We start from the raw sequence: 26765 nt of genomic DNA on the forward strand, positions 1-26765 counted from the left end.
ACTGGCAAATCCACCTTGGAGACAGGCTGCAGGTTCACGGGGGTGAGGTGGACGCCTGGGGAGAGCAGGGTGCATTGCAGTGGGTGTGCACAACAATCCTTACATTATAATGTGCTCTGTAGATCAGGGAAGGCAGTAAAATTTGACAAGTCTTTGCATTTCCAACTAGAAAAAAAGCCCATTTTGGCCTGAAAACACTCTGCATGTTCTCCCAGGACTGAGGTCTCGTGGTAGGCAAGAGCTGGAAGGAAGGATGGGGATGGATGAGCACTCTTTTCTGGAGGAGCAGCTTTTTGAGGGCACTTTTGCTCTGCAGGGCCCTGGTGTGGGGCTGGAAGCATTTAGTTGTAGTGCTACAGCCAGCAGTGGGGGCCAGCCACTGGGTTTTGGGTGGACAAGATCTGAGAGCAACCCCAGCTCCTCACTCAGAGCATCCTGAGTTTGCACTGAGGAGGCGCCTGTGATTAACAGCTGCTTTCCCAAGTGGGTGGCTGGACATGCCTGTGACACTGCTGAGCAGCCTTCCCCCTGCATGCTTACAAGCGTGTTTTAGAGGCGGGGGAAAAAAAGGAACACAACTCACCTAAGGGTGAGTCAAACCCCTGAAATCGCAAGGATCCTGCCTCAAGCTTCCCCAAACCAGCAGCGCTGAAGCAAGCCAGCTGGTTGACACAAGACTGCCCCAAGTTTGCTTCACCACTGCTGGCCAGGTTGCTTCAGCTTCCTTTGGAGTCACTTTTGACATCTGAAGCATCACTTTATTACAAGGTAAAAAAAAAAAAAAAAAAAGAATCTGCTGCAGGGACCACTCAGCTCTGTCTGAGCCTGCACAGGGTGGTAGGTCCCATCTGGAGCCGGATCCTGCACCCAGCACTCAATCTCGCACCCCAAAATGGGTCATGCACCCCATCCTACAGCGCTTTAGGGTCTCTGGAGAAGGTAAGAGCCCTACACCCAAGGGAGAGAGTGGAGCTGGTTTGTTGCCACCACCCTGCCAGGGCAGAAGCAACATCAACTCCAAGAACCAAGCTGCCCCCAGGGCTGGCCTATAAGGACATGTCCAGCTTTCAGGACAAGGGTGGTTTGAGTCCCATTTGCAGCAGATCAGCTTTCCAGAAGCTCATCACCCTGCATGTGGGTGGTCAGCCCTTCTTTACTCTGCAGAAGAGGGGTCTCCCCATGCAGGGAATTCATGCACACAAATCTGGGTGCTGGGAGCACCCACAAACCACCCTGGGACCCTCCCCCATGATCCAGCCTCAGAGCTCACAGGGCTGATGCAACAGGACATTTGCCAACACAGCGGGACTTCACGCTCCCCTGAAACCCGGGGTGCAGGACTCCTGTTGTGTCACCCACCAAGGCTGTTGGACCATCGCACTGGAGGTGGTGAAGAACCAGCCACCCCACACCCTGAGCGCAGGAGGACCAGGCCACCAACACAGGGCTGTGAGCAAGCAGAGGAGACCGCCAGGTCCTCCTGTAATAGCAGAGCAGTCCCCAAATCCATACGTACCCTTTCACCCCAGCAGAGCTTGCAGCTCCCAAACAGAGAAGATGCCAAAGCAATGCAAACAAGGTTGTGTTGGATACATCCCAACCGTGCTTGTGGGGATGCTTCCCCATCCTGACTTTTATTTCTGTGATGGTGCTCAAGTGATAACCATCTGTGATGGTCATATCCAGATCCCAATAGTTAGATCTGACTCAAAGGGAATTTGGGGGAGACATAACACAACAGTCAAGGGGGCCATTGTGAACGACGTGCCAACTTAAGTGCTGGTCAAGGTCCGACTCAAGCTAAGTGTGAGAGAAACGAATTTCTGCAGTCGGCATGCAAATGTGACCGAGTTGATTATTTTACTCCATAAAGAGCAGATGGCCCCGCGCCTGCTGAACCCTCCTGCACGGTGGCCGGCTGCACGCCAGGACCTCCCCCTCAGCAGGGATGCCTCTCAAGGTTACTCCTCAAGGCTGAGGGATTGCTTACGGAGAATCTGTTACGGCAACGAATCGATAGCATGCTAAACATTGAAGCATTAGCTAAGCAGTATAAAGGGTTGATTGAGCATGTATAATCCTTTGGACATGAACCGTTAGCCAAGTTTGAGACTAAGTCTGAATCTAGGCACGCCTGAGCTCCCCTCTGAGAAGGGGTTTGGAACACAGGGGGGTCTTTTCTCAACCTCATGACGCAACGGGAAGGTCTTCCCAATAGTTTTGTTTGCCCCAGCGCGGTAAACAATCCAGCGTACCTTGCCGTTGACTCTTGTTAAACCACCACCACATTTACCATCAAACATCAAAATCTAACGTCAAACTTCACCAAATCCCTGGATTTTATGCCAACAAACATATCGCTATATCTGTCTTAACGAGTGCAGCGCATCATCTGTGACCGGGCTGTACCCCGTGCCGCAGGGGAACGCTCGCCCAGGCTGACGGGCAGGATGCTCTGCTGCCCACGGCCTGCCTGGGGATGCTCCCCAGGTTCCGCGAGCAGCACACAGCAGGAGGCGGGGGGTGGTCGGGGAGGGGCAGCCCCCAGCCCCAGCTGACCTTCGCCCCCGGGTTATAAGGCAGCATTTGGCCTCTTTAAGCTGAGGCTCGGGCTCCTGCTGCCACCTGGTGGCACGTGCCACCGCGGCGGTCGGGGTAGCCACCGGCCCCAGCGCGAGCCAAGGAGCCCGTGCTCCTGCCCAGGATTGCCCCCCAGGGCGGCCGAGGCCACGGACCACAGGCAGTGCCCCCCCCCCCCTTCATCGCATCCCTTATATCTACATCACCAGTGCTGTTTGCAATTAGCAGGAATATTTTTATTTACGTGTCTGAAACAAAACCTGATTTTTGGGGCTAAGTTGGCATCGTTAGGACACACACTGATCTGCAAACACCCAGAACTCCTCTCTCACTCCCCACCCCCCACTCAAACACCCATGCACTCTTGCTGGTGAAGGCTCCTTTCTTTCTCACCACCATATCAGCTTTTCTTACCTGCATCCTACAGGGAGCAGGAGGAGGGAGAAGCGCTGCAGTTCCTCCAGGGTACAGCTGAACACAGCACACAAACGCTGGGTGCAGATACATGCTAAATCTACCTCCCTTCCCTGTTTGGGGGGGAGTTATACCCCACACCCCTCTTCCTGAGCTTCGCCCTGGTGATGTGCAATGCCATCAGCTTGTGTTCATGCCCTGCCAAGTGTCCCAGCCTCCACCTTGCCCAAGGACAATGTCTCCCCTAACTGCCACCCTACCCTGTCCCATCAAAACAGCCTTGGGGTGGCCCTGGCAGCTCCTCACAGTGCTGACTCCCTCCCAAAGCACCCAGACTGGAAAAAAAAGTTGAGACTGACAGGGCTGGGTTTTATGAACGACTCTGCAACAAGAGGATGTGATCCAGCTGGGGCTGAGCTGGGTCCCAGCTGAGAGGCACAGATCAGTCCCAGCTGGGAGGCACAGATCAGCCCCAGCATCCCCCTCCTGCATGGCTGCCTTGCCCACCACAGACCCCCTCCACCTGCTGCAGACACCCTTCACCCCCTCCAGACCCATCCATGTGGGGTCAGCAGCCCGGTGGCTGACACAGGAAGGGTTGTGCAATGCTCAGAGCTGTGGAAAGCTGGGACTTTGATGTACCATGTGCATCACATTTGCTATCAGTCTAGACACGCTGATAGGGATGAGCACAGTGGGGTAAAACTGGTTGGTCCCGGCATGCTGGTGAGGCCCGTGGCCAGGAGCTGACCTGGCATCATGGGCAAAGCAGTGCTCAGAGCCCAGCAAAGCCAGCCTGACGCTGCTGTGGATGGGGACGTGCTGCCGCAGGATGGCACCGTGGTGGCAGCAGGCTCAGAGGGAGTAGCTGGCGGAAGGAACTCGCTCAGGGTGATTCAGAGCAATTTTCCTCCTAATTCCCCTCATCCCCTGGGCAGATGTGTGCTAATCAGGGCGGTAGCGGCAGAGGGAGGAGGACGGTGGTTGTAGGTGCCATTGCCATGTGTTGCCCTTCTCTGCAAGCGTTTCCTGCCTGGTGCAGTGGCTTCTGCACCACCGTGCCTGGCCACCCCCCCAGCATCCCCAGTCCTGGGGTCCTTTTCACACCTGGCTGTGCACCATCCCCATGGCAGAGAGATGGTCTTCCAAGATCACTATACAGAGATAGAGACCTGCCAACATAAAGCCTTAAACCCTGAGCTCTTGGCCATCAGCATGACTCCAGCCCATGAGAAACGCTCCTTTGCCTACGTCTCCATCAAAGGCATGGTCAGGAGCAGCAGGTGGTCCAGCTTATGGGAGAGACGTCGTGGGGATGTCTGTCTCGCTGTGGGGTTTGTGCTAAGTGACCTGGCAAGGCTGTACCCCAGAAGGTTGCGGGGTAAATTGTGCTGCTGTCTGTGCCCAGTTGCCTGGCTGTCCCAAATACAGCCCTGAAGTGAGTCCCCAGGGCTGGGGGCTCTCCCAAAAGCTCCAGCTCAAGGGAATCATACATGTGAGAGCAGTCCCTGAGCTGATCCAGCTCCCACCGAAAGCATCCATGTGCCGGGCAGCCCTTGCTGCAGAGGGCTTGCAGTGACTTGCTGCCTCTTGCCTCACTGTGCCAGGGTAAAATTTAGCTCTAGACGTTGGTCTGCATCTCATTTACAACCCACTTAATTGCAGAGACGTCTTGTGCCGTGCTGGCGGTGTCAGCAGTGGTACAGGGGCGGCACAGGTTGGCTCCAGCAACCCCTCCTCACCCAAACACGCTGCTGTGAACCTGCCCCTGCAAATGCTGCCTGGGAAGATTGATGCAGAGCATGATCTCATCTGGCTACGTACCCTACCTGACAATCTTGGGATGGTGCCTAAGCCCTTAATGAAAGCTGGCACACCCTTCATAGCAGGGAAGGCTTGTTACACCCCCTTTCCAGGTGAGCAAACCTGGGGTCATTGACTTCTCTGAGACCACACAGAGAACTGGCGGAGAGCTCAGCATCCTGTCATGGCTGCTACAGCATCCCTGCAGCCCCTGTGCCTTGTTCTGTCCTTGGGAGCTCTGGGGCAGCCTGGCCTCATGCAAGCCTCGGTGTGCTCCATCAGGGCTGACGTGCAGCCTGGCCCCATGCATGGCTGGGTTTGATCCGTCGGGGCAGAAATGCAGCCTGGGGACCCATGTATGGCTGGGTTTGATCCACCGGGGCTGATGTGCAGCCTGGCCCCATGCATGGCTGGGTTTGGTCCATTGGGGCAGAAATGCAGCCTGGGGACCCATGCACAGCCGGGTTTGGTCCATCGGGGCTGACGTGCAGCCTGGCATCGAGGGCACGCTGCTGGCACGGGCCGTGGCTGTCCCTGTCCCAGTGAGATGTGTGGGAAGTGACTTTCCCGCGGGAGGGAGCTCATAACCCTGTTGGTGATGGCCACCTGGGGCTGATGTCACAGGGAGTCCCCACGCTGTCATCCCTCGCAGGAGCATGTTGCCCTGTTTGCAAAGCAGCTCAGTGTTCTTTCTCCTTTCTAGCAGAAGAAACCCAGCACTGCCGCCATCATCCAAGCTGGGCAAACATGACTGCAGTCTGGGCCCAGTGGCAGCCCACATGAGACAGCCTCAAAAATAAGATTAAATACACCTTTTCTGAAGGATTTTTTTTTTTAATGACATTTTCTAAGCTTCAGCATTGCAAAGCCCTGTGAACTCAGAAATCACCTTGGTCGCAAAGGAAAAAAAAAACCTTTTGGGGGAAGCTCAATGCAAACTTTCATCTATGAAGAGAACCTCTGATTAGCTTTTGTTGTTTGTTTTTTTTTTTATTTTATTTTATTTTTTTTATCCAAGGAGATGTCTCCAGTGCAAACCCCTGTGCAAAACCCTGCTCCCCCTGCTCGGGTCCCGGAGCAACGCCTGCGGAGAGCAGAGCTGCACACTGACCTACATACAACTTTCCCAGGTGTGCTGGTAAACATCCTCCCCAGGGAAGGATAATGAGGGAGGCTCCCTGGGAAGCGCAGCAATGCAGAGAGGCAGCCAGAGAACAGGACTGACCGGAAGAAATCCTCACCCTCCACCCACGCCCCGGCAGCCTGCAAGGAGCTTGCACAGAGCTGCTCCCACCAGTCCCATCTGCGCCCGTCGGCTGGTTGATGCAAGTGAGCAGGGTGAGTCTCCGCCGTTTCTTTTCGTACTTGAAATAAGCTTTTATGTTTTCAGGGTCATTTTGCAACCGGTCCTTCCCAGCAGGGCTCGGGGCAGCAGGGTCTAAGACACAAGCACAAGGATGAGCTGCCCGGACTCCCTCTGCCCAGCCCCGAGCGCAGCGGGTGTGGAGACACGGCACTTTCCGTAGCTGCAAGAGCTGATTCATTCAACCCGACAAGTTCCTGAGATGGCTACAGGGAGCTTCATCCTTTTAATTTAAGCAGGGAGTAAGGATGTGGAGAAATGAAGTAAATTAAGGTGAAAGTCCTGAGAGTAGCAAGGGCAGCCCAGCTTTCAGCATCCAGCAAAAGGAGGTTTCTTTTTACCTTTGGCAAAGAAATTTAGAAAGGCTGAAGCTGAACTGAATAAGTTTTGAGTTATTGGAAGGGGACGCGGGGGTTTTCCTATGGGGCAGAGCTGTCCCTGCCACCTCGCTCTGTCCTCAAGTTTTGCTCCTCTCCAGGACTGGAGACATGTCTAAGCTCATCAAAGCCATCACTGACATGATGGAGAGTTACCAGGGCAATGCCAGGAAGGGGAAGAAATCTGAGCCATTCAGTAGAAGTGAGTTCAAGAAGCTGATCCAACAGGAGTTTGCTCCTGTCAAGGTAACTGTACGGGCTCGAGGGTGCAAAGATGGATGGGAGAGGTGCTGGGGTGATGTTTAGGGGTGGTCGGGAGTGCTGAGGGGTCCTGCAACACTCACCCTACATCCAGGGTTGCAATCGGATTTCTCCAATATTTGATTTTTCTGGGATTCAGCATCATGGGCAATTTCCTTGGGTTTGCATTGCAAGGCAGCACAGTTCCCATGGAACCTTCCTGGTCCCACTGTCCCCATTTTCCTGCAGAGAATGGGAGGGTGAGGGTGAGGAAGAGATGCCTGGTCCTGCTGCGCCTCTGTTTCCTCCCTGGGCAAATCCAGGTGTAATACCACACTATAAAACCTCAGCACTGGCCTCTGCAGCCTCCTCTGCCTGCTGCGACTATCCCTTCTGTTGCATTGCCCTTGCAATAAGGGGCCCCAGACCTCACTCTGCCACCTTGCCCCTTTGGGAAGGTCTGATGGGCTCCTTTCCTCTCAGAGGTCACCCACCAGCAAGTACAGATACATCACCAGCCTGCCGGATTCGGACTTGGAGCCCATGAACAAGAAGGAGAGGGGCTCTACCAAACACTCTGTGTACTGAAGGGTGGCCGCCGCTGCTCCTGGACCACAGAGACAAGGAGGTAAGGGAGAGCTCAGGGAGCTCAGTGAGCAGGCAAAGCCCCCGGACAGTGTTTGCGTTGCCTGGTGAGGTGGGGACGGATCCTTCCTTGGGACTGGTGTCACCCTGAGGTGGTGCATAGCTCTCCATGTCTGCTTTACCCCTTGTCCCAGCAAGCCCAATCCATCGGGGAGGATGGGATGGAGGCAGGAGCTGGGATCCAGCTCCATGGGGACCTAGAGAGTATTAATCAGCTCTAATAATTCCAATAAAATCGCACAATTATTTGGCACAAGCTTAGTGCACAGCACAGGTATTGCAGGGTGGGCGGTGGGGAAATGGAGGCTGGCGGGGAGGGATGCCAACCTCAGCAGGGCTTTGGGGTGGTCGCAGGCGAACTGCCCCCCCCGGGTTTTCTTTCCTCTCCTGTAGGATCCCTGAATTGCCCTGTGGGCGAAGGACAGAGGTGCCAGCAGCATGTGGGCACGGTATGATCACCTTTTGGGCTTTCTCTGCTCCTCCGGTGCAGGCAATGCCTGCCCTTGCACCGTTGATGGGGCAGATGTGAAGACCGTGCCCCACTTCATGTATTACCTCCATGAGGCAAAAATAACCCTGGGTCTCTTGTTTTGTCCCGACGCTCCACAGGTTTCTCTCTGGGGTGCTTTGCCAATGCAGCTTGAAGGCTGGGGGTGGGTGGGTGGGGGCAGATTTGCTGTTTTCTTCTCATAAACACAATGGCAGAGCAACGGCTGGCATATCAACCCCTTCCTCCATGAGCTCCTTTTGTTTTTAATGGGTAGAAAGTGAAAAATCACAAGTCAATAGGGCTGGAATGAGCCATGCAATTAGTTGACTCAGGCTGTACAGTAATAATGAATAAAGAGCGGCAGTTCTTCAGGGAAAATTAAAGGTCTATGGCTGGCAGTTCATCTCCAGCTCCTTTGAAGTCAACAGCAAAATTCCCACAGGTCTGGGGGAGAGATGTCCAAAATGCACCTCAACACCTTATGAGGATGTTTCAGTCTAAGAAATGCAGCTGGGGCAGCATGTTGGCCGTTTTTTCCATTGAAAAAAGGGAAGCACAGCCTTCTTTTATTATTATTTTTTTTTAATTATTATTTTATGGAAATCTTTCACCTATGTCTTCATGTAATTAACCTGCACAGCACTGCACAAAGAAATGTTACCAACAGTGAGTGGCCAGCGGGTGAAGAAACAGGGCTGCTTTCCTCAGCTGTGCTTGGTTAAAATGTGGCTCCTGATACATATTCCAACTACCCAAGGCTGTTTCAGTAGCAAAGGGGATGGTAGAAACCCTGAGTTTCACTGGAAAAAAGTACCGCAGGTGGTTATCAGGTCTGTAGTATTTATATCCCCATCTGCAAGTTTCTGGAAAGTCGGGGAAGATGTGGTTTCTGGCAAGGAGTTGCTTTATGATCATTGTGCTACAGGGATGGATGTTTTCTGCAGTAGATTATCCCTCTCCAGCTAATGAGTGCAGGATCTGGTCCTTCAGCTGTCACCTGTCTGAATGGGTTAATACATCAGCCGTCTTAACCATGATGTTGCTGCATTGTAAATATCCAAAAGGATTTTTTTTTGGGGGGGCTTATTTTTCTCCTTCTTACATAAATGGTTGTAACACTAGAAAAAAGCAATAAAAACTGTACAAGACAATGCCTGCCTGATTTTTGTGAGCCACCTGGTGATCACCAGCAGTCTCCCTGGGTAGGAAGTTGTCCAAAGCTGTTGTGGTGGGGAAGTCCCAGGGGGATGGGGCAGGGATGCAAAGCCGGGGGTCTGGCGGCACTGGGGGTACCCACAACCCATGCCATGCTCGGGGTGTAGGGCCCAGATGGGACATGCTGTGGGATGGGCAGATGTTCTTGTGCTTCCCCTATGACCTGGGACTTGTCGGTCCCGGCTGATGGACGAGAGCAGAGCTGGTGAGCACCCAACAATGATCCATACCAACCATGGGTGATGACTGGAGCATCATGAGGGTTCAGAGATAAACCAGCCCTGCACAAATAGCATGACCATGTTTGTTAATCCAGCGATGTCCTTATAGCGTGTGTGGAAAAGAAGGATGAGTAGCTTAAGGAAATGCCAACACAAGAGAGATCTGGGAAATTTAATGCTTTATTGTCTCATGGACACCTCTTGGGGCCAAAGCCCAGCCTGATGCATCAGGCGGAGGCACGAGTGATGCCACTTGCCAGGGCACGATGGTCCTGGAGGGCAGGGGAGGGGGTCTGTAGCCGGGCAACCTCGGGGCTTGCAAAGCTTTGCGGAGGCTGGAGGGAGCTGGTCTGTGCCTGGCTTTGCTGCAGGAGCAGGGTTGTGGGGGACACCCCATCACTTCATCTTCTGCGAGGGCAGCTGGTGGATCTGCTGCTGTTGCTGCTGCTGCTGCTGCGGGACCTGCATCTGTGGCTTCCCGTGGCAGCTGGACCCACCGGAGCTGTGGCAGCCGCCACCACCGGAGCTGTGACAGCCGCCACCACCGCCAGAGCTGTGACAGCCGCCACCACCGCCGGAGCTGTGACAGCCACCACCGCCACCGGAGCTATGGCATCCACCACCACCGCCGGAGCTATGGCAGCCACCGCCACCGCTGCTGTGACATCCACCGCTGCTCTGGCGGGTGTAGCGCTCCTGGCTGTGGCACTGGTCCTTGTCCTGGCGGGAGCACATCGTTGTGTTTGGGGGTGACCTGTAGGGAGAAAAGAGCTGTCAGAGACTACTGCATGTCCTACTGCCTTGGTTGTCCCAGTGCCCCAATCCTGCAGCCCTTGTGCCTGCGATCCCACCCCCAGCACTCCTGTGCAGGATCCTGGGAGACCCCCCCAGGTCTGGAGCAGTGCCCTGCATCCACTGATGGAGGATTCCATCAGCTGGGTGTAAGCAGTACAGCATGGCCCAGCCGTGAGACAGATCCTCATCTCTGATCTCAGAGCATCCCCGCACACAGTACTGGGGTTTGCACTAAACCCGTGCTCTGTATCGCTGCCCTGAGAGCATGCTCGCACCCCAGCAGCAGGGTTTGCATTAAACCCATGCTCTGCATCCCGCTGCACTGCGAGCACCCTCACACCCCAGCAGCGGGGTTTGCATTAAACCCGTGCTCTGCATCCCGCTGCACTGCAAGCATCCTCGCACTCCAGCAGCAGCGTTTGCATTAAACTCGTGCTCTGCATCCCTCTGCTCTGTGAGCATCCCTGCATGCATGCAGCAGCAGGGTTTGCGTTAAACCCGTGCTCTGTATCCCTGCTGCCCTGCGAGCATCGTCGCACCCCAGCAGCAGGGTTTGCATTAAACCCGTGCTCTGCATCCCTTGCTGGGAGGTAAGTCCCCAAAGAAGGCAAATCCATCTGCGCTGCCAGACTTACCTGAGCTCAAGAGGAAAGCAAGTGGATGGAATGAAGATCCTGGGACAGGAGCAGTTTTATAGACATCTCAGATCCCTTGTCCCCGGAAATGAGACAGCTCTCTGTCATAGCAATCTATTAATTTAATACCCAATCCCCATCAAACCGCCCTCTGTTTACATTGCTTGCCTGACTCACTTGTGATGGGTATCACTCCTTTTTTATCTGTTTCCTGTGCCACATAAGTATCTAATTGTCAGCCTCACCTGTCCGTAATAGGAAAACCTGTGGGTGCCTGGGTTTCCAAAGGCTGTCTTTGGGGTTTGTTTTGTTAAATTAAATCCAGGCATAATTATAACCCCATGTCATGAGGCTCTGCTCTCAGAGTCTAATCCCTGCTATTGAGCAGGCACCAGATAAAGCCAGAAATAATCCAGGCAAAAAAGAGTAGAAAGTTGCCCTCTTTTCTCCCTGAGATGCTTGGTCTGAAAGATCCTCCATGGCCATGGGGACAGCCAGTGGGGTGAGGACAAAGTCCTCCTGGGATTCCTCTAGAGAAGGGTCTCAGGTATTCAGCAGAGGTTTTCTGGCTCCTCTCCTTGACTTAAAGGGTGTGAATTCCCCCCCCAGAAGGCACCTGAGCAGCCAGAAGATGGTCCTGGGGACTGTTCAAAGCCTTACAAGTCCTGTTACGTTCACATACATCAGAACAAGCTCCTTGAGGGCTTAGTTGACAAAGACTAGCTATTTCCATTCTCTTAATGACAAAGATCAGGGAATGAAGACCGAAGAATTAAAAGACCCATCTGGTGCTGCCTGCTTCCTCGGTCCATCTTCTGGAGCCAAGCTGGAGCTCCACAGATGGCCCTTCTGCACAGCCATGTCCTGGCTGAAAAGCTGCCCAGCACTTCATCGCCACACAAAGTACATTGACCTTTAAAGGGCCACAGCTCCTTATTTACAGGATAAAGGCAAGAAAAAGTCTGAGATAGAAGATGACACCGGCAGCCACACAAACAAACATGAAGATCCACCTTGTTGCCAAAAAGAAATGCTTTGGCAGCTCTCCAAGGGAGGAGGGGATAGCACTGGGGCTTGGACTATTTGGACTGGAAGCCAATGTCTTTCCCAAGGCACACGTCAACTAGTGCTATTTCGTCGTGCTCAGCACCGCTAGTGGCATTGAAAATTAGCTCCTTCCTGCTTCTTCTGGAAGCTGTTGGGTGGCTCCTGCCTGGCTCCAGGCAAACACACCTTGGCAGGGGGTTGAGCTGGCGCTGGGGTCCCTGTGCACGTGGACCAGCTTGATCAGGGGAGGATGTGGTGACAAGGGAACGAAACCTCCCTTGGGGCTGCAAGTGTCCCCAGGGTGTGAGTGGCTCATGCTACTCACATTGGAAATTTTGGATACTTGGAAGTGTCCATCACGAACCTCCCACCTGGTGCAATGGTTATCCGTCTTACCCAAGGGGTCAGCAATGGGGAGGATTGCAAAGCTCTCCTCCAACCTCCTAGACCTGTGGCTCACCCAGCACGACATGCAGCCGGCATTTACTGTGCTGACTGCCACTGATGTCATAAAATTTCATACAGAAACCGGTGGCTGCAATTGTAATTAGCAGAGGAACTGGGTAGACACCCACTTGGAGCTGTGCGCACTGCAGGCGGAATCCGTGTGGCTGTTGGAGCAAGTGCGTGCATGCTCAGGAGGGGCTGGCTCCTGTGCAGGCTGAGCACAATGTTCACAGAGCTTCTTGCTATTGCTCTGTGCATCCCTCCTTCTACCCAAAGTAATAACCAGTGACTAAAGTCTGAGGGAAAAATGCATTTCTTTCTTTGTTTTTTTTTGTTTACATTCCTTTTTTTTTTTGCATTTCTTCCAGTTTTTGTCTTTTCTGGAGGATATCTGTAGCAGTTGTGTCTTGCCCAGGTCAGGGGTGATGTTCTGCACAGGAGAGTTTAATGATGATTTGCTTTTCAGGTGATGAGCTCAGGCATTCAATGAGAAAGGACATATATTTTCAGTATAACCAACCCTGTACCAAGTTTCATAACGGCTGGTGTTTTTCTTGCCGTCCCCAGCCTCTCAGACGTGCTAATTCAGCTTTCGGTTAAAAGAAATCCCATCAAAATGGAAGCAGAGAAGCCTCTGTCCTTTTTTATTGTGGTTATAAGAGAAAAAAAAGTATTTTTTAGGTTAAAAACCTAAAAGGCAAAGGAAAGGAACCTCAAAACATAGTAATCCCTTCTAGGGTTTTCTTGGGATGAGCGGGGCTGGCGGCAGGGCTCTCCTCCCTCAGGCTCTGCACTGGGCTGTAACACATCTGGGCCAGGCTCTGCGCAGCTCCCAGCTGCAAAACTCCTTCCCTGGTTGCCTCCCTGCCTTCCCAGCAGCACCCCTGCCAGGTCCTGGCTGTGCCGGGAGGTGGATTCAGCTTCTCTCCCTGCCAGCTCTTCCCTTGACTCTTTGCAACCCTTAGTTCAGCTCATGGAGGAGGATTATTTGCCGAGTTCATCTGGCATGTGTGTGACGAGCTTCAGAAAGCACGAGAAGACTTTGCTGGGTTCAAGGGCACTGTTTTACGCAGCAATATTGTTCTCCCTAAAATGCAATGCTAAATGGGCTCCTTGTGCACACGTGGTGATGGGCTGGGTGCTTTCCCAGGGGTGGCTTCCCCTGCTTAAGGTACATGACCTGCTAGCGGCTGTATAGACCCTATGGCCAAATCGCAGAATGGTCAGGGCTGGAAGGGACCTCTAGAGATCATCTACTCCAACCCCCGGCTAAAGAAGGTTCGCCTAGAGCCGTGTCCAGGCAGGTTTGGAATGTCTCCAGAGAAGGAGACATTCCTCTATAGCCAGCTGTGTCTCTATAGTGTGCACAGAGAAGGATGAGTAGCTTAAGGAAATGCCAACACAAGAGAGATCTGGGAAATTTAATGCTTTATTGTCTCGTGGACACCTCCTGGGGCCAAAGCCCAGCCTGATGCATCAGGCGGAGGCATGAGTGATGCCACTTGCCAGGGCACGATGGTCCTGGAGGGCAGGGGAGGGGGTCTGTAGCCGGGCAACCTCGGGGCTTGCAAAGCTTTGCGGAGGCTGGAGGGAGCTGGTCTGTGCCTGGCTTTGCTGCAGGAGCAGGGTTGTGGGGGACACCCCATCACTTCATCTTCTGCGAGGGCAGCTGGTGGATCTGCTGCTGTTGCTGCTGCTGCTGCTGCGGGACCTGCATCTGTGGCTTCCCGTGGCAGCTGGACCCACCAGAGCTGTGGCAGCCGCCACCACCGGAGCTGTGACAGCCGCCACCACCGCCAGAGCTGTGACAGCCGCCACCACCGCCGGAGCTGTGACAGCCGCCACCGCCACCGGAGCTATGGCATCCACCACCACCGCCGGAGCTATGGCAGCCACCGCCACCGCTGCTGTGACATCCACCGCTGCTCTGGCGGGTGTAGCGCTCCTGGCTGTGGCACTGGTCCTTGTCCTGGCGGGAGCACATCGTTGTGTTTGGGGGTGACCTGCGGGGAGAGAGGAGCTGCCAGGGACTTTCCTGCTTCTGCTCTTCCAGGGCAGACAAATCTGCCTATATATTTATCCAGTCTTAGCCAGAACGCCCAACTGTCTTTAAACTTCTCACCGTCTTCTTGTACCACCTGCAGTATTGCCCTGCTGAAGGTACTGCTGGAGACGGTGGGAGCATCCAGAGCTGCGGACCATGGCTGGCTTTCCAAGGCAGAGCCATCTTGCTCCCAGAGGCAAGGGAGAATCACCCCAGAGCTTCCCTCCAACCCCAAATGTGTCTGCTCTCTTTGGCATCCCCCGCGCTCCTTCCTCACCCCACCTCCCTCCTCCAAGCACCCGCAGGGCAATCCTCAACCTCCAACACAAGGTGCTGGGCTCAGCCTGCTCCAAACCCATCCCCTTCCCAGCCAGTTTCAAACACTGCCCTGAGCCTGCAGCCCCGCGGCATCGCCGCTCTTACCTGAGATGCTCGTACAGCGAAGGGGCAAGGAGGGAATGAGGCTTTCCGGGACACGAGCGTTTTTATACCCTCTCTGCACATCCCATCTGGAAATGAAGCACCTCCCTGTCACAGAGGTCTGCTGGTTCATTTAATTCATCGATGGCTTTTTTTTTTTTTTTTTGCCTCCCCACTTTTCAGGTTACTCGCATGACTCACCTCATCTGTGCTGGGTATTGCCTCTTCCTACCGGTCGTCTTTCCTGTGCCGCAGAAATATTTAATTGCCAGCTCTACCTGTGCTTAGCTCCAGTGGGGGAGTAGTGTGGGTGGCCCTGGTTTCCACAGCTTTGCCAGTTTGTTTTTGGTCTTGCTCTCAGCTGGGGAATGCTTTGCGTTTAGGGGAGGGATGTCCATGGCTAAATCACACCATTCTTTTAAAATGCCTTGGGGTGCTCTAGTGCTGCAAATGCCCATAAGCCAAGAGAGATGCCTATAAGTGCCAACACCACCTTTGGCATGGAAGACTACTCTTCCTCAGCAGCAATTTGACTGATTCCACTGTTGGCTCATTTCTCTTAAAACCAGCTGAAATATGGTAGAGTAGTGAGGAGGGGGAAAAGATAACCCCTATACAACATTTTTGTTGGTCAAAAGTTTCCTGCTGTTACAAGAAGAACCAAAGGCAGTTGGGATTCTTATTTTTGGAAGGGGGAAGACCTGCCCAGAGTAGTGATCCAGGATTAGTGAGGTACATAATTATGTGGTTAACTTTCAGCTTGTGAGTAATTCTGGAATGGCAGCACGGGTGGTTTTTTTTTGTTTTTTTTTTTTTTTTTTTTTTCCCAGGTTGTGAGTGGCTTCAGTGCTGCCATGTGGGGGAGAAGGTCTCCCATGGGTGCTGTCTTCAGTGACGCATGGTGGCCTGGGGTGGCTGCCACATCACGGGGAGCTGGCAGACCCCGGGGACTTTCTCCAACCTTGTAGGAACATCCTTTTTGGAGCAATTTTCCCTGTTCCTCAATTAGCTTGTAATTGGCCAACAAATCCGAGTGTTATTGGGACAGATGCACAGACCCACGTGAGCCTTCAGGCCAGGCCAGGTACCACGTTTGCACTGACAGCTAATTGCAAGCAATAATTTGAGACAGTCCCTGTTCCTTTCTTCTGCCTCTGCTGCTTGGGCTAGGAAGTGCTTCAGGCACCAGATGTTCTGCCCTTTTCTGCCATTACTTGTGGAAGACACTTCAGTAATTAAACAGGCACGAATAAAAGACTAAAATCATTATTGCTAGCTGAAACAGGGAATTGCTATGATTTTGTCAGTGCAAAAGTGCATGGACAACACTGGCTGAAAAATATTTCACTTGCCTGCAGAGATGCTCGAGCATTTGATATTTTTGGTCCACCTCTCCTACCTTTTATTTTTCTTTCTCCATGCTGATTGAGTTTTTTATGCTATTCCCAGATGCTGACCACAGTCAGACGGAGGCTTAGCCTCTTCCCACCTTTGCTAATGCTGTTTGAGAGACCCGGCATCCTTTGGGAAGTGGCTGGAAAACGGAACAAGCTGCCAGACGTTGAGGAGCCTCGCCAGCCTCTTGCAAGCTCTTGCTTTGAATGCAAGTGTCTGAACCTTCGTTAAGCCACTACGAGTCCTGAGCGGTTCCTGCAACCCCAAAAACATCCGACATATTTGCTGTTACTGAAACACGGAGGATTTTTGGAAAGGTGAGTGGACAGGGCAGGGTTAATGAATTAGGTAAGCAGCCTAATTGCTTCTTTTGTATTGCTAAATTGTTGTTATGGTCTAGAACAGCATCAGGACAAACTGTACCTAGGCTTGAACACTTCTGATTAATTGTGTTTTGTTCTGGCATCAGAAATTCTCTCTGTGAAAAAAGACTCAAAGTAATTTTTGGCTCTCAACATTGTGCTGTATTCAGTTCCTCATGTTTTAATTGTTTTGAGTTTGTTAATGATCAGCAGCACCCAGCCAGAAGTCCCAGTCACTCTAGGTTTGGTGGCTGTCCACCTTAATATGCAAATGCAGTTTGCAATGGGGGCTTCAGGCAAACGCCAGACCCCCACCACCAGTTTTTTCAAACAATTCCTACACTAAAAGCAGGCAGCCTGGTCTGGGAGCCATCTGCCATCTGCACCCTTTTCAGCAATGCCAGATATTTCTGATCATCGTGACACACTTGAGAATAATCTTAGCAGGGCAGCATCCATTTCATGAATGGCAATAGCAGGCCAATAAATTACACAATTCCTTTTAATTATAAGTTGAGAGGAAATTTCTCAGCTCATTGGGTAACGCTACCATCTTGCAACGCCCCTGGCTCGACCCAGGGCTCTTGAAGTGCTGGGCAGAGGGTTTCTAGAAAGGCTTGCTGGGGGGGTTGTTGTAAGCATGTGGAGATACCTGCTCCAAGGATGGTACCTTGGGGCCAGATGGCAAAAAAGGGGTTTCTGTCCCACCACAGGTGCCTTTGCCTTAGGACTTTTTCTGCCCCACAGTTGTGCCCACAGCTGGCCCCGAGGGCTTGTGCAATGCAGCCCATGGGGTCTTGGTGGAGGGTTTTGGGTGTCCATCTCTGTGGGCAGGCTGCGTGGAGGAGAGCTGCCTGCACTCCAGAGGCCTGAGTAATAAAAAAAGTAATAAAATAAAAGTAATAAAAAAAGGAGGCCAGTAATAAATAGCCTCCTGCAATGTCAGCATTTAAAAAACTTTATTCTGTCTCTTTTCCTATGGAGTCCATAGGGACAATGCCTACTCCTATGGCCTGTGCCTGGGCAGGGAAACTGCAGGGCTGTTAACACAAGGTGTCTTGTACTGTGATAACGCAGGTGAAAGAAAAATCGTGAACACGGAACCCTGATGATCTCCGAATTTTAATGGCTCATATATAGTCACAGGCTGATAGAGAGAGCACTGCACCCGTGTGAATGTACCCAGTTTATTTTAGCACCCACAGATAAGCTCATCAGAGGCACAGGACTCTCCAGGGGAGGGAGAGGAGACATTTTCTTTGAAGATTGCTAGGACACATGCAAAGCTTTCTGAACTCAGCACAAGATCAAGGACATGCGTGTGTGTAACATGCAGATAATGTCCTGATCACTTCATCTTTGAGGATACTTGATAAATTTGCTGCTGGCAATCCTGTGGTTTTCCATGGCAGGATCCCCCACTCATTTCATGACATCCAGATCCACCACTGCTCCTGTGGCATCCAGATCCACCACTGCTCCCATGGCATCCAGATCCACCACTGCTCCCGTGGCATCCAGATCCACCACTGCTCCTGTGGCACCCTTCACTGCTGTGGCATGAGGATTGTTCTTGCTGGTGGCACTGGTCTTTGTCTTGCCGGGAGCACATCTTTGCAGACCTGCTGGGAAGACTATCATCTTTGAGTGGGTGCAAAGGCAAGACACACTGTCACATCTGTCAGCAAGCAGTAATAAATGACTAGTGAGATGGGATTATATATCAAGAATAAATTCTCATTGTAAGCCAGGTTCTTGAAGAAAAGAGAAAAATGTGGAATGCACATCTGCCCGTAGCGGCCTCTGACCTGTACAGAAGTGCTCCGTGCTGTCTTCCTTTGAGCAAGTCTTTCCTTTCTCTCCTGTGTTTAGCAAATATATAAGATAAAAGTTAAAGCACTTGCTGATTAGTGAGAAGTGGTGGCAAGACAAAGTCCAGAGCTAGACCTGGAGACTCCTGACTGAACCAGCAAATTTTAATTTTTCCTAGTTGCTTTCTATTATTTATGTATAGACATGAATGGAGAAGACAACCTAGGCAGAAGGACAGAGCAACTGTGACAGAGAGGAGATGTGTAGGAGAAGTGGTCAAGACCTCAGGGTCAGGGCAAAGCTGACGATCATTAAAAGCGCAAAAGTTTGATCCAGCCGAACTTACCCTGTTCAGCAGAAATTCAAGAGGAGATGGGAAGCTGAGACAATGAGGAGAAATCGGGTGCCAGATCTTTTATAGTGTTTTTCCTCCGGAAACAAGACGAGTTCCTACCGGAGGGACTTGCTTGTTCACCACCCCGAGCACTTTGCTAATTGGAGAGTTTTTACACTGCTGTTTTGACTCATGGTATTCTGAGCAGATCAATATCCCACCTTTGGGATCACCATTCCTTTCGTTACTCCATAAAAATGTTAATTGCCCACCACGCCTGGTGTGGTTCACATGCAGGGAGGGGGAGGTTTCTGGATGGTCTTGCTGCCTTTGACAAAAGCATTTCCCTGCTTCTTGTGTCTAATGCAAAGCAGCTGTGAGCCCAAGTAGGCAATGCAAAAATGGTAGCGGATGGGAAGGTGGGATAGGGAGGTGGGCTGATGACTGGATTCCAAAGGGATCCAGAAAATAAAAAGGTCTTGAAAGAGAACAAGTAAGACCATGGTGGTGTGTAGGAAAATGAGTGTGTTTGGGCAGCTTGGGAAAAAAATCTAGGTTATGAGTGGGCGAAGGAGGCAAAGGGAATTAAGGATGCAGGTATGAGCACATGATGGGGCGGCAGAAGGTGAGCACAGAGACCAGGGCTGGTCTATGTGGGGGGTGCCCTAAAAACAAGGAGTGTGAGCATCCTCCGCTGAGCCCTGGGGGCCAGCACTGGCCACACACCCCTGCTGGGATGATGGGGCTTGGCCATGGTGGGTTACGAAAGGAATTGAGTTGCCTCCAGGCTCTAAAGCTGTCACTGAGTTTTGGGTTTGAGATTTAGAGGTGGGAGATGGTGATATGAGACTCTGAAGCAAAATCCTGCTGGATGTGTCCGGTTGGGATGACAGGAGCAGGCAAACGCAGGTGGTGGGACATGGCTGGGGTGTAACATCAAAGAGAAACCTATTTCTGAGTAAAACAACACTAAGAGGAATGTTGCAGTATTTCAAGTCAGCCCTTTCTTTGCTCAAAGAGAGACTTTTAAGCCAGACAGAAGGAATTTTAAACCCTAGAGGAGACAGAGAGAATCCAGGTAGGAGCCTCAGAAGGAGAAAAGGTCTCCAACAGTGTCCCATTCCCACGATATCTGTTCCAAATATCTGCTGTTATCTTTGTTACACTGTGATTGCAGAAAAAAGTAGGGGGGAAAGTGTTGTGGCTCTTAGAGCTTTTCTCCCTCTGTCCCTCCATCCTCACCTGCACGCTGGGGACGGCATCGGGACCTGTGTCTCCATTGATTTAATGTTGTGCTTTGGGGAGAAAAGTGTCTTTCCGCCTACTAAGCACACCAGGCCTGATCTCATCCAGGACTCTAGAGGCCACTGTAATATTAATAATAGCACAGATCGAATTAAAATAAAATAGAGTCAAAGAAATTCTTTGCTAACCAATGGAGCTGAATCACTTGAACGAATTGATACATGAGGAAATCAGAATGTGTCTGGGGTTATTTCACAAACGTGAATGAAGAATGAAAATTCTTGTGAAACTATTATTCACGATACACTAATTACACCCCAGATCACGTGGATGGTGACAAACATGTTTATAATTTCTCTCAGTGATAGAGACGTTCACCTGAGCATGGTCTGGTGGGGAGGATGCTCATGCACGTCGGTGACCTGGACCCATGTATAAGACCGGACTGTACTGACCCTACATCTGGTCTCTGAGCTCCATGTATCTCCTGCAAAGCTCCTTGCCTTTGGGAGAGGCTTCCTTGCACCCCTTGATCCTGTTCTGAGTGGGCGGTTATTTTCCTCTTTGGGTAATTTATTGGTTTTAGGGAAGGAATTTTTGCAGTTGTCCTAATACAAATCTCAGGAGATGGTTTGTTCCCCAGTTTGTATCATGGATTTGGGGTGGCTTATACATGGTCATGATTCTTCCATATCTCAGTTACTGGTTTTCTGTTTACAAAGGGGATAAATGAAGCACAGAAGAAGGCCAAGATCTTAGAAGGATCTGAGGGACACCCCAGGTACAAGTTCAAACCTCCAAATCCTTGCAAAGTGGTTGAAACACAAAGATTTCTCTTTTGTTTCAGACAGGGATTGATCATGTGAAATCCCTCTCAATAGAGGTTAGACAAATCTACTTCAAAACAGCTTAAGCAAAACAACTCCTGCCCTGGTGCGTGGGAAGCAGGAGCTGCCCTCTTGAGGTCTACTCCATCCCTGTTTTCCACAGCCCAGCAAGCTCCAGAAGTATCTGAAGGTGGATTTGGATGCCTTTGCCCACTCCCCATCCTTAGCTGTCATAGTTTGCCGGCACTTTCCACAGAGGTCCCTGAGGCTTGCACAAGTGGTGTTGCGTGCACTGGGGCAGCTGTGCCATTGCAATGGGGTGGGCATTTGGGCTGCCCCCAGGCTGGGCCACCCCACCAAGCCATGCCTGGGATGGGGACCGTGTGCTCTGCAGTGCATGCTGGCATTAGCCTCTGCACACGTGTGAGGAAGAGGTTGGCAAGGAAGGCTCGCTGCGGTGTCAGGGCAGAGCACGTCAGCAGCTCCCATGTGTCCACTTATAAAAATTCCATCCCAGGAAGGTACATCCTGTGCCTGTTCTTACTTTTTTTCCTTATCCAAACGGTGCTGCAGGAGCAATCTCCACCATTAATGCTGTGAAGCAGCTGATTCTGCGATGTGTCACATCCTGCAGGCTGGGCCAAGCAGGACACCGGGAGATGGAGACGATGGAGGACCTCACCTGGGCTGGGTGAGGTGCGAGGAGCCACTGGGAACACGATGCTGTGAGTCACTGGATCCAGATCCCTGCTTTGCTGCAACAGTCTGCCCAGGTGATCCCTCTTCTAACCCTACCAGGCCATAACTCACGAGGAGTTGGGGGCCTTTTACCCTGTAAGAGACAGTAGGTCCAGCCAAGTGCCTCCCTGACATCTATAAACCCATTTCTAATTTCCATTTGACACGCATTCCTGGCCAGATGATCCCCATTTCTCCCTGGGTCAAAGCCTTCAGGCTGAGAGATCTCACCCCTCCTTGGTCTTTCTCAACACCTTTATCTCTCAGCCACCAGCACAGCACTGAGCATCACTATCAGCTGCTGAAGACACATAGGTCCTGCAGGAGCTGCCTCCCTTGGGGTGAGACAAGTTCTGTCATGCCTGTGTTCTCTGAAGGTCTCATGGACCATGGGCCAAAGCATTTCTCTTCTACCAGCTTCAGCATCTCCTTTGCTCTGCACTAGCCATGCCATTCCCATTCCTGAACCCTCCTCCTGACTTTTTTTCTTGGGGATTTTTCTGGAGGCTCATGATACGAGTCGAACTGTACCCATTGCCTCATCAGTGAATGAAATGATGTGCCAAGCAGACCCGCTCATTTTTACCTCTCTGATGAAACGTGTGGATTTTTTTTACGTTAGTAAATTAGTATTTAATTGCTGGGTTGCATAAATAGTCTGTGATGAAAACTGTTAGTTACTTCTCCACAAGGAACTCGTCTAGAGTAGGAATAAATCAGGTTGAATCAACCAGGAACCTTGATGTGAGGGTGAACGGGGGTGCTGCAGGCACCAGCTTTGCCAACAAGGAGGAACAGAAACAATTCAAAGGGATGAAGCAGAAACCGCTGATGCATGGGGGTTATGAACTGTAGCTTTTTATTGCCTCCATGTCTGCTGTGAAATAAGGAGGTGAACAGCGCTTAATATTTCACAGACAGTGGGTTACACCTTCAAAGCATGTTACAAGCAAAATGACAGGAAAAGTAGGGATCCCTGAGAAACATGGGACATGCTGCCCATCAGGGCAGTGTTGCAAGAGTGAGAAGTTTCCCCCATTCATCCCCACTCCTCATGTCCTCTATTTTATCTTCTGAGCTGGCACTTTGCAGACCTGCTTTTGCTGCTGGCTTGGGATGCACTTTGCCACAGGCACGCAGCCCTGCTGCACCGGTGGGGGACAGGTCTGCACTGGGCAGCACTGGGGGACGCACTGTGCGGGCTTGCTGTAGCAGGGCTTCCCCCCCTGGCACCCTGATCCATGGCACCTCTCGGAGCAGACCGACCTCCCGTAGCTGTGGCATCCCCCTGACGACCCGTAGCTGTATGTGGGTCTCCTGACGCAGCTCGAACCACCTCCGTGGCACGAACCCGAGGACCCATGGCACCTCTCAGAGCAAACCGACCTCCCGTAGCTGTGGCATCCCCCCGATGACCCATAGCTGTACGTGGGCCTCCTGGCACAGCTCGACCCCCCGCCTCCGTGGCACGAATCAGCTGCAGCATAGCCGTGGCACCTCTCGGAGCAGACTGGCTGTCGATAGCCATAATGACGGTAGTTGTGCCCTCTCATGCCTTCAATGCCTTCACCGTCGCACCCCGAGGAGCAGGTGTTGTAGCCGTAGCGGAAGGGTGTGCGCCGGGTGTCCAGCCAGGACCCCGAGGGGTCATACCACGTTGAGTTCAAGTTGAAGTATGATTCTCTTCCAGAAGAGTATATCATGTTTGAGCTGTAGGGAAAAACCTGAAAAACACATGGCCAGACAGGCTTGCATTTCCATCTCCTCTGTTTTCACTTAATTTCTCATAAAGTTGCTTTAGTGACCCACACACAGGTCAACCTTGCTTATCCTGAAAGCCTGGAACTAAAGGAAATCCTTGCAGTTGCCCAATAATGGTCGGATTATGTCCAAACTGTCTTTCTGACCTTAACCTTGATTTTTTTTCCCTCCAAGCTCAGAAGCAACCACAAGGCACTGCATCATATAGTGGCATGGCTGCAAATCCCACCCCAATTCCCCCAGTCAGCTTCTTTCTTGGCTTATCCCATTGCCCTCTAGCCCTTGTGTGGTCTGAAGGAAAGTGCAAGCATGCCAGGTCTGTGACATTCTGAATCCAGACACCCATCCAGAAATGAACCCGGCTGCTCCGGGATGTGTCTTACCCAATTCACAGGGGAAGGCAGACGCTGACCAGGGGAGCAGATTGTGAGAGGCCAAGGGACGGAGGCCTTTTATATGGTCCCAAGTCTTCCCCTTGTAAATGAAACACGCTGCAGGAACGAGGACTAAAATTGTTTATTGGCAAAACATCTCCTCCATTTGGATGCTGTTCCCAGTGCTTGGCATGTTCTGCTTGACTCATGATTCCTGATAAGCATCTCTTAATTATAATGTAGTTACCGAGAGGTGCACATAAAGGACTCCCATCATTTAAGCCACACATCGGCTATGTGAGGCAGGTAATAATGTACTTATTCACCATCTCCACAGGACCGAGACACTTACAGGGTGACCTGTGAGTCAGGAGCCATGATGTGCACAGTGCTAATGTCCTGGCCTTCCCCTTCTGCTATCCATGAGGAGCGTTCCCAGGTGCCTGAAACACCATCAGGTGACTGGGAAGAGCCAGCTCAGAGTCACGAAATTGTGCTGACGGGTTTCGGTGATGAAGACGCTGGCTCTGTGTACAGTGGGTTGTGATGGATGGTACTACCTCAACCTCTGCAAGGCTTTTGGCAGCTAGTGGAGGTATGGACTGGATGGGTAAACTACCTGGTGGGTGAAAAGCTGGCTGTTTTTCATCCTGCTGGTGCTGTTTAACATCTTCATTAATGCCCTGAATAATGGGGTGGACTTGGCAAATCTACAGGTGGCACTGAATTGGGGTGAGTGTGGAGACTGATGGTGAGCAGCGTTCCTCAGGGCTCTGTACTGGGACTGGAGTTATTCAGCACCTTTGTTGGTGATATGGACAGTGGGACCGAGTGCACCTTCAGCAGATTTGCCGGTGACACCAAGCTGTGTGCTGTGGTTGACATGCTGAAGGGATGGGATGCCATCCAGAGGGACCTTGACAGGCTTGAGAGGTGGGCCTGTGTGAACCTCATGAATTTCAGCAAGACCAAGTGCAAGGTCCTGCATGCAAGCTGGGGCAATCCCAAGGGCAAATGCAGGCTAGGCAGGGGACAGATTGACAGCAGCCCTGAGGAGAAAGGCTTGGGGATGCTGGTGGATGAGAAGTTCAACATGGCCCGACAATGTACACTGGCAGCCCAAAAGCCAACCGAACCCTGGGCTGTATCACCAGCAGCATGACCAGTGGGTTGAGGAAGGGGATTCTCCCCCTCTGCTTCACTCTGGTGAGACCCCACCTGCAACACTGCATCCAGTTCTGGGGCCTCCAACATAAGAAGAACATGGAGCTGTTGGAGTGAGTCCAGAGGAGGCCACGAAGATGATCCAAGAGCTGGAGCACCTCTGCTGTGGAGACAGGCTGAAAGAGCTGGGGTTGTTCAGCCTGGAGAAGAGAAGGCTCCAGGGAGACATTACAGCAGCTTCCAGTACTTAATGGGGCTGACAAGAAAGCTGGAGAGGGGCTGTGTACAAAGGCATGGGGTGATAGAACAAGGGGGAATGGCTTTACACTGAAATAGGGGAGACTTATATTAGATATTAGGAAGAAATACTTCCCTGTGAGGGAGGCGCATGTTGCCCAGAGCAGCTGTGGGTACTCCATCCCTGGAAGTGTCCCAGGCCAGTTTGGATGGGGCTTGGAGCAACCTGGGTTGGTGGAAGGTGTCCCTGCCCGTGGCAGGGGGGTGGAACTGGATCATCTTTAAGGCCCCTTCCAACCTAAACCTTTCTACAATTCTATGGTTTTATGAAATTGCCGTAGGATGGGATGCGGGCAGGCTGGAAACTGGTCCTGCAGCTGGAATAGACTAACTGGAATGGCAGGGCTGGGGCAGCTGGTGAAAAGCAGCTTGGCAGGAAAGGTGGACCAAAGCTGATCAGCAAGCACTGCTGTGAGGGCTAGCTGGCCCTTGGTCTGTGGGGTCTGAGCCAGCTTTTTGGGCACCGCACTGGGACGGTGCCTGGGAACTGGCTTCAGTGAGAAGAGGCTGGGAAGAAAATAGCTAATAAAATAAGAGATTTCTGAAGTTAAAGTTCCTATGCAAGTGGTTTTTCATTTGGTTAAAATTAGAGGTGAGAAAAATGAATTGTGGTTTTCTGCATTAAGAAAACAAGAATGAATTTCATTTTTCTTTCTTGTTTTCTTTGGTGGTTGCTAGTGGCTGTGCAGACACACGGGGGCTGTGCTTAGGCAGTACAAAGAAACAAAAATATGTATTTTAATGCACCTAGTGGAAGGCTTTTCTGGCAAAGTGAGAGAGATACAACACATTACCAGCATGCCTGCAAGAGCCGGGCAGCGGGGAGATGCAGGGGTAGAGCCTGGCTTGCATCCTCCTGCAGGGACTGAAAAGGCATTCCTGGCATGCACAGACACAGCTCACGTGCTGGGGCACATGCTTATTATCATGATTAACATTTATATGATGGATGGCCTCCCCGGTGCAGTGTTACGATCTAGCTAATGAAGGTGATGGCACGCAATACAGAGCAAACTGTTTGTACCTAGATCTGGACCATAGTGAAGTCCATCCATCAGTTCTGCGGAGGGTGACCACAGTGGGGAGGATTTTACAGCGTGCAGATGGAGTTCAGCCAGATGGAACTGCTGCAGCCGGAGCTGAAATCTTCATGTGTGAACTTGGAATTTTGATTTTAGATTTACAAGTTTCCTTGTGAGAATTTCCATGACTTTTAACAGCCTCTCATTATAGAGCTGGTAATATTTTTGGGGGTAAAAAAAGAGAAGCGAGTGTCAACTAAATTTTTTCAACTTTATTCTTGAATACACAGGGAGAAAATAAAATTGCTGGAGTCCTTGATGCTCCTGCAGTCGCAGTGTGTACTTTTTTATCCAGTACAGTCCTGTCTCTGTTTTCAAACGACCTTGAAATCACAGTCTGCTAAAATTGGAGAAGGTGACTCTGTGACAGGCTGCTTCCCCGTCCTCGCTCAGGCTCCTTCCATTCGATTTCTCCATCCCCAGGCTGCTCACCTTCTCAGAAGAGTGAAAAAACATCTGCTCTACCCTGAGGAAGAGCGAAGTGGGGTCTGGATGATTAAAGCTTATTCCCTGGTGGGAGAGGACCTTGGGAATTTAAAGTGTCAGTGCTGGGGGGGAGCAGGGGGCTGCGGACCCTGAATCCAGTGTGCAAAGAGCAGCAATGAGCCATCAGCCACGGTGGCATCGCATCGCGCCGA

The 26765-nt window shown here is 51.7% G+C and overlaps 5 protein-coding genes across 6 annotated transcripts in view; 2 read left to right on the forward strand and 3 right to left on the reverse strand.

The window, feature by feature from the left end:
- Window positions 1-30: 30 nt before the first annotated feature.
- LOC308055086 (uncharacterized protein) lies at window positions 31-9063 on the forward strand. Of its 2 annotated transcripts, XM_080368669.1 has the most exons (3): window positions 31-6783; window positions 7261-7405; window positions 7816-9063. In XM_080368669.1, the coding sequence occupies exons 1-2, from the start codon at window positions 6649-6651 to the stop codon at window positions 7363-7365; spliced, it is 240 nt and encodes a 79-aa protein (XP_080224795.1). In that variant the 5' UTR covers window positions 31-6648; the 3' UTR covers window positions 7366-7405; window positions 7816-9063. The 2 variants fall into 2 exon arrangements, with proteins under 2 accessions (XP_080224795.1, XP_080224794.1); XM_080368668.1 differs by having other exon boundaries at window positions 7261-9063.
- Window positions 9064-9153: 90 nt separating this feature from the next.
- On the reverse strand, window positions 9154-10097 carry LOC308055066 (uncharacterized protein). The gene has a single exon (XM_080368646.1). It carries the CDS (start codon window positions 10081-10083, stop codon window positions 9745-9747), a length of 339 nt encoding a protein of 112 aa, XP_080224772.1. The 5' UTR covers window positions 10084-10097; the 3' UTR covers window positions 9154-9744.
- A 3808-nt stretch (window positions 10098-13905) lies between these two features.
- On the reverse strand, window positions 13906-14272 carry LOC308055065 (uncharacterized protein). Its single transcript, XM_080368645.1, has one exon. The coding sequence runs from the start codon at window positions 14254-14256 to the stop codon at window positions 13918-13920; it is 339 nt and encodes a 112-aa protein (XP_080224771.1). The 5' UTR covers window positions 14257-14272; the 3' UTR covers window positions 13906-13917.
- Window positions 14273-16379: 2107 nt separating this feature from the next.
- Window positions 16380-26765, forward strand: part of LOC308055018 (uncharacterized protein) — a 55913-nt gene continuing 45527 nt past the window's right edge. The window contains exon 1 of the mRNA XM_080368587.1: window positions 16380-16448. The gene's annotated coding sequence lies outside the window, so the exon portion shown is untranslated. The remainder of the gene's footprint in view (window positions 16449-26765) is intronic.
- LOC308055084 (uncharacterized protein) lies at window positions 17827-18118 on the reverse strand. Its single transcript, XM_080368666.1, has one exon. It carries the CDS (start codon window positions 18103-18105, stop codon window positions 17842-17844), a length of 264 nt encoding a protein of 87 aa, XP_080224792.1. The 5' UTR covers window positions 18106-18118; the 3' UTR covers window positions 17827-17841.

The sequence above is a fragment of the Falco punctatus genome, assembly GCF_963210335.1.
Source record: "Falco punctatus genome assembly, chromosome: 18".
NCBI classification, from domain to species: Eukaryota; Metazoa; Chordata; class Aves; order Falconiformes; family Falconidae; genus Falco; species Falco punctatus.

Excerpts from the sequence above, each read along its gene's own strand:
- LOC308055066 (XM_080368646.1), bottom strand. The coding sequence starts at position 10,083 with ATGTGCTCCCGCCAGGACAAGGACCAGTGCCACAGCCAGGAGCGCTAC.
- LOC308055065 (XM_080368645.1), bottom strand. The coding sequence starts at position 14,256 with ATGTGCTCCCGCCAGGACAAGGACCAGTGCCACAGCCAGGAGCGCTAC.
- LOC308055086 (XM_080368668.1), top strand. The coding sequence starts at position 6,649 with ATGTCTAAGCTCATCAAAGCCATCACTGACATGATGGAGAGTTACCAG. Across the intron at positions 6,784-7,260 it reads AGGAGTTTGCTCCTGTCAAG|AGGTCACCCACCAGCAAGTA; the intron begins GTAACTGTACGG and ends CTTTCCTCTCAG.
- LOC308055084 (XM_080368666.1), bottom strand. The coding sequence starts at position 18,105 with ATGTGCTCCCGGCAAGACAAAGACCAGTGCCACCAGCAAGAACAATCC.